We start from the raw sequence: 13,575 nt of genomic DNA on the forward strand, positions 1-13,575 counted from the left end.
ATAGCAGCAGGCAGGACAGGAGAGGCCTGTTGCACCATGAAGGTCACCTCCTTGACTGGGGATCTAACTTGTGCTGAAGCAGCTGAGGCTAACTTCATAGCACTAGGCTTTAAGCCATTACACCATCAGGGAGGGCCCTTGAAATAATTTTTTTTTAAAGATTTATTTATTTATATACGCAAGAGCTGGGGTATTGGCTAGAGTTGCAGGGGGTGAAAGGATTCACCAGAGACAGAGTAGGGAGTAGTACAGGCAGATATACTGAAATACACTGCTGAGGGGAGCAGCGGGATAGATAGGAAAGGTCTGCTGTGCCATGTGGGTCCCTGGCTGGGGATCAAAATCATGCTGCAGTGGCTCTGGATAGCTTCATGGTACTGTGTTTTAACCCCTTATGCCACCAAGGAGGCCCCTGAAATAACTTCAAAGGAATTCCACAATAACCACAAATGCAGTATGTGTAATAACAAAGACTGGAATAGGAAAATGTGGATAGGTATAAGCTACTGAATATACTATTTTTTGGTGTGTGTATGAAAGATGAGTGTGGAATATGCCGTAAGATCAATTTACAAATTAACAAGTCAGTCAAACCTCATTACTATTCTTAAGATTCAAAGGATGTAATTCCTACCTGGGAAATGATGGAAGTCAGGGATGCATTTATTACCACAACACCATCTTTTAGAGTTTTTACTACATGGTAAGATCCATTTGGAGTAGTTAGCTGCTCTTCAAAGTACTCCTGTGGAAACTGGTACATGATCCTGAGATTCTGAAAATCAGCCCAATAGCAACACAATTCTGAAGAAATGTTTTTCCCACATTAAAGCCATTTAATCCCAAAGCATAAAAACAAAACAATGCAAAAAACCAAAACTAAACCAAAAATACTATGTGTCCAAGGGATAAAGAAATAAAAACAAAATCTTTGCTTTCATGCTTGGAAATTCTAAGTTGGAAAGTGTACTTTTTCATGGTACTAGTTTTTGAATGTTTCATTAGTGGAAAGTAATCAGAAACAACTTATGCAAATTTTAGTGTAATTTGTATCATTCCATAAATTAACATCTCTCAGAGAGGGGGAAATGTATGTTGGAAAGTAGTTCATTTCATGTCTGATGTTCACACAACTACTCTTACCACTATAAAACTGTGGTAACCATTTCTGAAGTAAAGCTGTAGAATGAGGATTCCTTCCCAAGTATTAACACTGGTGCACTCTTCAACTCATTTCTATAATTCTGACCAAATTAAATCTTTATTATCTGGTCTACCATTCCTCAAGGAAAACTACTTAAAATTTAAAAAAAAAAATGTGACTTGCATCTCCAAAGATAAAATTTGGAAGCAAAAACAACAAAAAGGAAGCCTTCCTAGCCAGAAAGATGACCCATTCAAAGAATTATTCATACAAGGGGATAGAAAAAATCCAAAAGAGATACTCACATCTGAAATATAGACCTTTGTGCCGCTTTTATCAAACACTTCCACAGTAGTGATATACACCTGCCCAACTTCCAGACTCCACCGGTCTCCAGGCTGGACTGTATATCCTATACAAAAACCAAGAAACAAAAATAAAATAAATAGGTCAACATTTTTCTATAATGAATTTAAAAATATATAAAATTTAATGAAATTATTCATAGAGCAAAAATTGCTAAGAGAGAGGGTTCCAAAGTAGATCCTCTATCAAATTGCACAAGAATTTGGGTTTCTAAGATTCTAGCTTCATTTACTTATCACAGGTATAAAGAAATACTCTCATTTATATCTACATATGAAACAAACCACAATTTTAGCTCATTTCTAATGTGTCAGGCAATATATTCGCTTCTGTCAGTCAGATTTTTTTAAAGATTTATTTTTACTTATTTATGCATACAAGAACTGGAGTGTAGGCTAGAGGTGTAGGGTGTGGGGACGGTTAGAGGATTCACCAGAGACAGAGAGGGGAGCAGAACAAGTGGATATACTGAAATACACTGCTGAGGAGAGCAGCAGGTTAGACAGGAGAGGCCTACTGGGCCATGTGGATTAGCTTTCTGGCCAGGGATTTAACACCTGCTGCAGTGGCTGGTGACAGCTTGATAGTGCTGAGACTTTAACCCCTGCACCACCAGGGAGGCCCAGATTTGTTGTTTCATACACACTAAGAATATACTTTCAGGGATCATCTCTATATGGCCTAAGAACATTAGGATTCTTGTTTTTCTTGCATAAAATCTCTTTTCCAAATCCAAAATTATATTATGGATTTAACTTTTTTTTTTTTACAATTTGTTACAAGATCCTTTACTACTGAAGAGAGCATTTAACTTGAACAGTGGGAGAAAATATTCCAGAGTAAGATTGAATTTGAAGTTAGTTAAGTCACAAAATGAAGATTAAAGAAATGTTACAATTTTTAATGCACTCATTTTAGTGATATGAATTTTTGGCTATTCAGTTTTCTGAAAGTTAGTATCTGAAAATACCTAAATATCCAGGTTCTACGACATATATGGTACAATTTGGTAGTCCAGACACAAATCGCATATGAACATCTTAATTTTTGCTTAAGGAAATCATATGAGCTCAAGTTGGATGAAAACAGAAATGTGAACTGCCAAAGAATTAAAAAAAAATTCAATTTTTTAGTATCATTTGTAAAGAAAAAATTTAACTGTGTATACTTCTGAGAAAAGTCTGAGGGACTCAGTCATTATAGGACATAAGTATTCTTGAATTTCAAATTTGAAGACAATGGAATGAAAGGGAAAAGATCATGCTCTGTGATTTTAATATAAGCACAACTCAGAGATGTTGCTGGCTCAGCTCTAGACCATGTCAATGAGGAGAGTACAGAAATAAAACGAGTCACATGATTCTTTTTTTACTTCCCAGTGCATATAAAAGCTATGTTCACACTACTCTGTAGTTTAGTAAATGTACAATTGTGGCTAAATGAAAATAAACAAACAAAAAAATGCATATACCTTAATGTAGAAATACTTCATCGCTTAAAAATGCTAATCATAATCTAAGCTTTCAGGGAGTTATAATCTTATTGCTGGTAGAGCGCTTTGTAAAAAGCATTACCTGCAAAGTGCAATGAAGCAAAACACAACAAATAAGATATCCCTATATTCATTTTGTTTTCTCCAACAAAATTCTTACGTAGGACCCCAAAAGGAGGAGCAGTGCAAGGTGGCATCTCTCTGGTTGAAGAAATGAACAGTGTGCAATGGAGAGACAGGAAAGGGCATACCTTGCCATCCAGCATAGCAACTTGCTTTGGCTCTGCAGACAATTCAAAAAATCACTAATTGATTTTCTATGATCTTCAGTATATCCTTAATACCAAACTTACTTGCCAAAAAGATGCATCTAGGTCACTTACTCATCACAGAACCCACTGTCTCGTTCAGTTACTTTGCTATTGTTTATTGTCTTTTGTCTTTTTTCCATTTTTTTCTCTCCCTTTGTATTTTAATACAAATCCAAATTTAGTCTATTATTTGTCAATATAGAATATAACTAGTAATACATCACCCTCTCAAAAATAGACTACATACAAAATCTAAGAATAAATTATTTCTGTTCTGAGAACAATATAACTTAAATGACTGAACAGAAAATACTCATTAATTCAAAGTATATTAATTAGAAGTCATGGCCTAGGCTACAATTTATCACTGTCTTATCTATAAAGATATTGGAAGTAAAATTATATTAAACCTTAAGGGATTAAAGCTGCTTCAGTACTCCTGTAAATGAGCCATTTATTATATATAAATATATAGTACATAATATATATTTATTGACATAATTTAAAGCTTTTATCTATTTATTAAAAACTGTATAGGCAACTATAGATTTGGATCTGACATCTACTCTAATATAACATTCATAAAATAAAAGAGAAGGAAATTCAGAAATATAACATTCCCTTCATTTTACAAATGAAAAAACAGATCTCAAAAGGTCTCTAAACCAATTCACTCCTCTATTATCAGAATAAGTATCTTCCTTCTATCTAATTCTTCCACCTGCTCAGAATCTCATTTTCCCTTACCCTCCCAAAAACTTGCTCCATCAATAGGCCTTCTTTTTCCCCTTTTCTCTGTCATCTCTCTGTGTTTAACATATAGACATATTCAAGTTTCTCCTGTTAAGAAGAGTCTTCCTTAATCTTTTTCAAACTTCTACCTTGTTTTCAAAACCAAGCTGTTTCTTATTGATTAAATCCAGGACTTCCAGTTACTACAGGCTTTTGGTCTTTATCTCTGCCTATTTCAACTGAGAAACATTGTCTTAGCAAATTCTTCACTCAGCTAACAAGAAATTCCTTCTTCCTGGCATTATTATTATTTTTTAGACCTTCTTTCTGGGCCTCCTGTAGAGTTTCTTACCTTCCATATAAATCTTAAGATCTGGTGCTACACTTTGTTTTCTTCTCTTATTTATTTATTTATTTTTTAAGATTTATTTGTGCATACAGAACTGGGGTACAGGCCAGAGGCTCAGGGGTGGCGAAAGGCTTCACCAGAGGCAGAGTGGGGAGCAGAACAGGCAGATCGACAAAGTACAATGTTGAGGGGGGCAGCGGGGCGGGTCAGGAGAGGTCTGCCACACTATGTGGTTGCCTCCGGGGCAGGCGGGAATCAAACTCATGCAGAAGTGGCTTTAGCTTCTCAGTGCTGTGCTTTAACCTGCTGCGCCACCAGGGAGGGCCCTTCTTCTCTTATTTTATATACTTTCGTGGTGCTTTTATCTACAACAGCTTCAACTATCACCTACCCGTAAACTGATAACTTTTACTTTTTATCTTTTAAAGATTTGATTTATGCATACAAGAACTGGGGTATAGGCCAGAGGTGCCGGGGATGATTCAACAGAGACAGAGTGGGGAGCAGAACAGGCAGATCCACTGAAATACACTGCTGAGGGGAGCAGTGGGCGGGACAGGAGAGGTCTGCTGTCATGTGGGTCCCCTACGTGGTCAGGGATCAAACTCATGCTACAGTTGCTGTGGGTAGTTTCATAGTGCTGTGCTTTAACTCAGGGAGGGCCCTAAACTGATAACTTTTAATTACCTATCTTCATTCTGAATTTTCCTCCTCTAGTCACATTATAAAAAAATGTTTCCAGTTGCTATAACCTTTCAGGTTTTATCTTTATCATAGTCTTCATCTATGCCTATTTCACCTGAAGATTCACTTTATAAATTCTTAAATTGGTTACTATGAAAACTTCTCTCTTCTAGTTTTACCACTACTTTTTAAACATTCACATAAACTAACATGATTGTACAAGAAATACTGTACCTTTCAAGCCTAATAGTTCTTACTCAGAGTAAGCCAACTAGGTCCTGTATAATTTATTCCCTCCCCTACCCTGCTAATGCTCTTACATTTCCCCAACGTTCTACACTTCAGCCTTAGTGTCTTCCTGGTTTGTCTTAAAAATGGCAAACATGCTTCTGCTTTAACCTTTGCTACTGCTGTTTCCTCTTCCTGGAAAGAATAAATATCTGCATGACTCATTGCTTCAACACCACCTTATCAGAGAAGAAGTCTCTAGCTATTCTAAGTAATCTCTATCGCCAGTGCTTAGAATAATGTTAAGAATATAGTAAGAACACAATAATTGCTGAGTTAATTTATTTCAGTTTCAAATAGTCAAACATAGGATATACTTCTAAATCAAACACAGAAATGAAATCCAAACATTTCAATTTTCTAAGCATGAAAATCTCCATTCCACTTTACTTTCATAAACTATAAAAGCATTTTATGTATCTCTGTTCAATCTTTACAAAGCAGGTTTAATACATTTTAAAACTGGAGTAAAGATGGAAACACCATCCTTTTCAGTTATTCATGTAAAAATAGGAAAAGACAAATTTAATAAAATTCACCCATAAGGAGAAAGATAAATACCAGATGCTATCACTTCTATGTGGAATATAGAGAAATCAATCAAAGGGTCAAACAAAGACAAATTATAAAACCAATCCTTAAAAACTGATCATAGACCCAAGACAACCAGGATGGGAAGGGGAGAGACAGGGAAAAGGGGAAGAGTGAGAACAGATGGATTCGGCAGAGGCTATGGGTGCTGTAGTGGTGACAGAGTTACAATAACCACAACTTAGGGGAGAAATCCTAGACTGTTAAAACACTAACAACAATGTAAAACAATGGTGCTTCATTAATATAAGTAAATAAATAAAATGCAGTTTCCTCAAACTCTATTTTTCCATCTCCTCATTATAATTTCACTGAGGTAAATAAGCACAGAAGTCAACAGATTTGAAATTTCAACTACATTTTGCCCACCCTGTGTTAGGAATTATGAAAATGATATTTTACAGGGCCTTGTGAAAAATAAAAACCTACAAAAATTAGTAGAGTTATATTATAATCACGCTTAACAAATTATTTTACCGAGGTTCATCTAGCATGTTCAGAGAAACAGAGACTGACAGCTAAAACTTGAGCAAAGGATACTTTTATGGACAAAGACAAGATTAGTTTGGCCCAGTTGAACGGCAGTCACCATGGCTGTCTTCTCATCTAGTATAGCCACTTTTCCAGAAAAAGACACATTATGTACAACTCTGTGGTCTTGTAATTCCAGTGTATAATGTTCCAGGGGAAATTTCACCTCTGTAAGACAGAAAAGATACATAAATAAAATGAAAGTAAACATTCCAACAGACAATGGAATATTGTTGTATTTTAAGAGGATAATCTAAAGACCTAAATAAGAATATGATCTGTTTCTAATTTCTTTCCCACTATGATAAATTTCTACATGTAGACATTTGGGGATGAATACTACATGAGTTTATTGCTGTATTGCTTATGTTCTTTTTAAAAAATTTTATCTATTTATCTGTATAAGAACTGGGGTATAGGCCAGATGTGTGTGTGAGCGGGGGGTGAGAGAATTCATTAGGGACAGAGTGGGAAGCAGGACAGGCAGAGCTACTGGAAATACAACTACTGAAAGAACAGTGGGCAGGTCAGGAGAAGCCTGCCACACCATATGGGTCACCTCCCTGGCTGGGGATTGAACTTGTGCTGCAGTGTCTGGGGATCACCTCATATTACTGTGCTTTAACTTACTGTGCCACCAGAGAGGGCCTCATTGCTTATATTCTTAAGAAATAGTAAACTGAAAGTAGCAGCAGGGATCTTCATTGGGTAAGGAAAAGCCCAAAATTAATAAAGTAAATGTACATTTTACAAACTCAGTGGGACTTTGGGGGTCAACAGAATATTAAATTGTCAGTTAATGAATTAAGTTTCTCAAGAAACAATTCTGCAGATTAATTGTAATATCCTTCAACTCCCTCTGGTAAAGTTTGCTCAACAAAAGCTAGTAAATTTTTGGTTGTTGTTTTTGTTTTTTTTAATTCACTTTTATTTTTTAGAGATTTGTTTATCTATGCATACAAGAACTGGGGTACAAGCCAGAGGTGCAGGAGTGGTGAGAGGATTCACTAGAGACATAGGGGAGCAGAACAGGCAGATCCACGAAGTACACTGCTGAGGGGAGCAGTGGGTGGACCAGGAGAGGTCTGCCACGCCATCTAGTTCACCTCCCTGGCTGGGGATTGAACTCGTGCTGAAGTGGCGGTGGCTATCGTAGTGCTGTGCTTTAACCCACTGTACCCCCAGGGAAGGCCCCACAATGCTTAATTTAACCCTTTGCACCATCAGGCAGGTCCCTGGTTGTTTTAACAAAGGATTCAGATTCGTAGGGGCACTAAAGCTAAGTGGCTGGACCATGCATTAACATGTTCAAGATGTAGGGACTATCTCTGTTCAATATTAGTGCAATAACAGCAATTAAGGAATAGTTTGTCACAGTATCTAAAAACACAAGTATTCTACAGACATAATATGGAGTTGCTTCTCAATATGGCCAGCAAAAAGGACTTTGAAAATGTAAATCTTAGGAAAAGTGTCTCACCTGTCATTCTTCCCTGAGCCATTTTTGCAACTCGGTACTTAATATATGCTCCTACTAGGAGATAAATATCATGGGATGGTATAAGAAATATATTCTCCAAAACAAGCAAACGTATCAATGCTGCTGCAACTTTCTAAAAAAGGAAAGAAAAAAACCAAAATTTCCATAGGCAAATTTCTCAAGGCCATCTCCCTTAATAAAAGGTTATTTTTTTCTTTTTTTTAAAAAAAGATTTATTTATTTGTGCATATAGAACTGGGGTACATACAAGCAGAGGTACAGGGTGGTGAGAGGCTTCACCAGAGACAGAGTGGGGAGCAGGACAGGCAGATCGTCGAAGCACACTGCTGAGGGGAGCAGCGGGCGGGCCAGGAGAGGTCTGCTGTGCCATGTGGATCACCTCCATGGCAGGTAGGGATCGAACCCATGTGGAAGTGGCTTCTTAATGCAGGGCTTTAACCTGCTGCGCCACCAGGGAGGGCCCAAAAGGTTACTTCTTTTAAGTTTATTTTGAGATATTTCATAAAGATATAAAAAAAAAATGCTTTCTAATCACGTCATTATTTCAGTTAGTCTCAAAAAGTTAACATTCTAAGACATTACTTAACTTGCTAAGTCACTCACACTAAGAATCGCAAATAAGTTTTCTAAAGAAGAGATAGGTAAATAAAAAAAGTATGATGAACTGAAAAAATAATTGACTTTATGCCACAGAAATCATTTTAACCTCCAACGCAGTTATTCTCTATTCCATGTTGAACATAATTGATTCATACCCAATAAAAGATCAGTAGGTTAATATCTACCTACTTGTGCTCTTGCCACTTGAGTTAAATGTTTACCAAAAGACCTACTATGTCAGTACCACTTGTAATCATAATTAATTTAAAAATTAATGTGAAGGGCCCTCCCTGGTGGCAAAAGGGTTAAGTACAGCACTAGAAGCTATCTGCAGGCACTGCAGCACGAGTTCAATCCCTGGCCAGGGAGGTGACCCACATGGCGCGGCAGACCTCTCCTGTTTCATCTGCTACTCCCCTCAGCAATGTACTTCATCAATCTGCCTGTTCTGCTCCCCACTCTGTCTCTGGTTAATCCTTTTACCCCCTGCATCTCTAGCCTGTACCCCAGTTCTTGAATGCATAGATAAATAAATCTTTAAAAAAATAAATAAAGGGCCCTCCCTGTTGTCATGGCGGGTTGGAGCGCCCAACTGCTGAAGCCACCTCAGTGCGAGTTGGATCCCTGCCCCAGAGGTGATACACATGGTATAGTGGACCTTTCCTGTCTCGCCCACTGCTCCCCTCAGCAGTGTACTTTTGTCAATCTGCCTATTCTGCTCCCCACTCTGTCTCTGGTGAATCCTCTCACTGCCCCTGCACCTCTAGCCTGTACCCCATTTCTATATGCATAAATAAATAAAAATTAATGTAAAAAGAGTTGTTTCTAAAAAAATTTTTTTAAGTGAAAAAGAATAAGACAAGCTGCTAAAATGTGCTGGCAAATAAATGTACGTGAGAGATGTTAGGGATTGGGGGAAAAGTCCTCGAAAAATATAGAATTCTGTATTCAAATTAATTGACATATGTTGACTTTTTCACTTAACTGTAAATTAAAATTTAAAATGAGAATAAAAAAGAGTAGAAATGTAATTTATGCAAGAAAGAGTATGTGCGTGTGTGTGTGTGTGTGTATATATATATATATATATATACACATTTTTTTTAGAGCATGTATATTTCTAATGAGTATGTTCATTGTTAAAGAAAAATCTTGGACCTACATCTAAAGACTGGGGAATAAAATACAATTATTTTAAAAGAAAATGCCAGCTGTATCTGTAATTGTAATTAAGTAATAACATGTTTAAGGAAGACAGGTTTTTTTTTTAATTTACCAACTTCAAATGACTTTTTCAGTTAAACGATCAAATTTTGGCACAAATCATATCAGATTAGTGGACTTCTACATGTGAACGTGACAAAATAATTTTTTTACAGACAACACTATTAAATGAAGGTTTATAACATATACCTTCTTACCTTATAGAATGGTTCATAAATTCGAACTTTTACAACAGCAGCACCAGTTCTAATCCCAGACACCAAAATCATATCTCCTTGTTTCTCTTCTCTTTCCATCTCAGCTATATACACTGGGGGAGAATATTCTGCTTCAGAGTATTTCAGAATCCTAAAGATATAAAATAAGGTCTGTTTCTAGTAGAAACAATTCATCTTTTCCAAAAGGGACTAAAAGACTTTAGACATACTGTCTTCAATGTTTTAAAATCTGTTTTCCACAAAGACTAGACAGAAGAAAAGAATGTACCTCTGGTTAAAACTATTATGGGGAGCACTACCTGGTGGCGTGATGGGTTAAAGCACAGCACTAGGAAGCTATCACAGCCACTGCAGCACAAGTTTGATCGCTGGCCAGGCATGTGACCCACATGGCATGGCAGACCTTTCCTGACCCACCCGCTGCTCCCCTCAGCAGCGTACTATGTCAGTCTGCCTATTCTGTTCTCTACTCTGTCTCTGATTAATCCTCTCGCCCCCTACACTGACACCTCTGGCCTGTCCCCCAGTTCTGTATATATAAATAAATAAATCTTTAAAATAAAATAAATTAAAACTGTTATGGAACTAAGACTTGTATTTAACTAGAGATATTTCTTGGTACTAACGATGAAATTCATACTATATTATCACCACTTCAACATAGGTAAGTAGCCTGAAAAATGAAATTCTCTGGTTCAAATAATTGTACAGTCCTGAGTTCATGAACTCTTTTGAAGCGATTCAAATTAAGCTATCATAAAGGTACCTATACCTGTATCATATATCATCCTATCATATGTCACATATATCATTGGTAAACTTATCTGTTCCAAAATAGTTCAGACAGCAAGATTATCAAAACCCACAGAAATATTTGCTCTCCAGTGTGCAGATGTTTCATTAAAAAATCAGACAGTTTATGCTTGATTTCAAGGTTACCTAATTTTGCTTGACAGTTCTTCTCTTGCTGACTCGTTATCCTGGGCAATGCTCCATTCAAATATCATCCCTGCCAAACTACTAAAAGTATTTCCTGTAGAGTAAGCCAAAAGCAGACAAGCAGAATCACATATTTGAAAATATTCAGGTATTTTAACAAGGGAAATTTAACTAGAAAATTATTTTTAGGCCTCTTACTCTAACAAATAAGCACTGTCATTAATGAATTAAAATTAGAAAAGCTGGGCCCTCCCTGGTAGTGCAAGGGGTTGTCTCATCACTATGAAGCTGTCCACAGCTCCTCCAGGATGAGTTCTATCCTCAGCCAGGGAGGTGACCCATACTGTGCAGTAGACCTCTCCTGTCTTGCCCACTGATCCCCTCAGCAGTGTACTTTAGTGGATCTGCCTGTTCTACTCTCCCCTCTGTTTCTTTTGACACTTCTCACTCCCCACCCTTGCACCTCTGACCTGGACCCAGTTCTTATATGCATAATTAAATAATCTTAAAAAAAAAACTTCCACAGGTTTATACTTAACTCTTTGGCATACACATAGTGGGTTGATTGAAATAGAATTCAAATTCCAAAAAAAATGTTATTAGGACCATCCCTGGTGGTGCAAGGGATTAAAGCACAGCACTATGAAGCTATCTGCAGCCACTGTAGCACTAGTTTGACCCCAGCCAGGGATCTGACCCACGTGGTACAGTAGCAGACCTCTCCTATCTTGCCTACTGCTCCCCACTCTGTCTCTGGTGAATCCTCTTACCCACTACACCTTTGGCCTGTACCCAGTTCTTATATGCATAAATAAAGACAGACTGACTAAAATACACTATTGAGGAGAGCAGTGGGAGTGACAACAGAGCCATGCTATGTGGGACACCCCCGTGGCTGGGGATCCAACTTGTGTGATAGTGACTACAGGTAGCTTCATAGTGCTGTGCTATATATAATCTGTTGTACCACCAGGGAGGGCCCTAAATAAGTAAGTCTTTATTATTTATTTATTTGTGCATACAGAACTGGGGTACAGGCCAGAGGTTCAGAAGCAGTGAGAGAATTCACCAGAGACAGAGTGGGGAGCAGAACAGGCAGACTATCAAAGTACACTGCTGAGGGGAGCAGCGGCGGGTCAGGAGAGGTCTGCCTCGCCATGTGGATCACTCCGGGGCAGGCGAGGATCCAACTCATGTGGAAGTGGCTTTAGCCTCTTAGTGCTGTGCTTTAACACACTGCGCCACCAGGGAGAGCTCCTAAATAAACAAATCTTAAAAAAATGTTTTTAAGTATTCATCTAGGTACCTTAAGCAAAGATCAGGTGAGGCAGAATTTAGATAGTTAAAAATTCTTCTGAGAGAAACATACAGCAAGAAAATTTTATTAAGCTATGTAGTTAATACACAGATGGTGAAACAGGTTAGGACACAGCACTGAAAGCTAGCCACAATCACTTCAGTGCAAGTTCAATCTCCGGCCCCGGAGGTGATCCACATGGCGTGGCAGACCTCTCCTGACCTGTCCGCTGCTCCCCTCAGCAGTGTACTTTGTGGATCTGCCTGTTCTGCTCCCCACTCTGGCTCTGGTGAAGCCTCTCCCCACCCCTGCACCTCCAGTTCTGTATGAATAAATAAATCTTAAAAAAATAATAATACACTGAACCATATTCAGAATTATTAATTTCGCAAGACATGAGATTCATATAAGAAAATAAGTATTACTGCTAATCTCTTTTGTCTCTCAAGTTGTTTCTCCAAGTGCTAACCACAAAGGATCATCACTTTATTTAGGTAGTTTTGTTGAGTTCTCTGAAGTTCTTTACCTTCAGCATCCAATGCTCTCACTATCAGTTCCAGTGGTGAGTCATCTACGTAGAGTTCCCGAGTTCGAGATACAATTTCAATGCTGTCTATAATATCAACCTTAACATCACAGCGCAGTTCATGATCAGTCACTACAAAGAACCCAAAATCTGAGAATTTACTTCAACAGGTCATAAATCTGTTAGAGCACAAACATTCATAAGCTTCTAAATTTATGGGGGGAAGTGTAACAATCAGTGGAAGAAAACAATATAAAAACAAAACATAAGCTCTTCTGTTTATATTGGTCAAAGTATCTCTCCCAAATGTTTTAGTATTTTGACACTCTTTTCACCAAGAGGTGAAGCTTAGTTTATTTTCTTTTGAATATGGGCTGAACATTTTCAGTGATTGGTATATGGAAAGAGAAAATTTATAAATTTACAGTGGGCAAACCTGACAGACACTACCTTAATCAAGTAACCAAGATTAGTATCATTAGTGATAAGTCATGTTGCTATCACATACTCCATGACATTATACAGTGAGGGCTTTCTTTCTGAAATATCTGCAAACCAGTATAATCGTTAGAAAACACCAAACTTAAACTGAGTAATATTTTACAAAATACCTGACAATCTATTGTTTAAAATGTCAAGTCTGTGAAAAACAAAAAATTGAGGAATTGAGACAGATTCGGGGAGACTAAGGAAACATGACAACTTTTTTTTAGTAATGTTGAGTCTTGGATTAAATCTTAGGGGTAGGGCCCTCCCTGACAGTGCAACAAGTTAAAGCATAG

The 13,575-nt window shown here is 37.5% G+C and overlaps 1 protein-coding gene across 2 annotated transcripts in view; it reads right to left on the bottom strand.

The window, feature by feature from the left end:
• Positions 1-13,575, bottom strand: part of NUP210L (nucleoporin 210kDa-like) — a 90,633-nt gene that overhangs the window by 70,450 nt on the left and 6,608 nt on the right. For both annotated transcript variants that reach the window (XM_004693743.2, XM_004693742.2), the window contains exons 3-10: positions 12,794-12,925; positions 10,971-11,064; positions 10,011-10,161; positions 7,969-8,101; positions 6,498-6,656; positions 2,481-2,549; positions 1,450-1,556; positions 635-775 (exon numbers count right to left, since the gene is read on the bottom strand). In XM_004693743.2, the coding sequence (XP_004693800.1) occupies positions 635-775; positions 1,450-1,556; positions 2,481-2,549; positions 6,498-6,656; positions 7,969-8,101; positions 10,011-10,161; positions 10,971-11,064; positions 12,794-12,925 (986 nt within the window). The remainder of the gene's footprint in view (positions 1-634; positions 776-1,449; positions 1,557-2,480; positions 2,550-6,497; positions 6,657-7,968; positions 8,102-10,010; positions 10,162-10,970; positions 11,065-12,793; positions 12,926-13,575) is intronic.

This window comes from Condylura cristata, unplaced genomic scaffold, assembly GCF_000260355.1.
Source record: "Condylura cristata isolate star-nosed mole 26May11 unplaced genomic scaffold, ConCri1.0 scaffold00040, whole genome shotgun sequence".
Classification (NCBI taxonomy): Eukaryota; Metazoa; Chordata; class Mammalia; order Eulipotyphla; family Talpidae; genus Condylura; species Condylura cristata.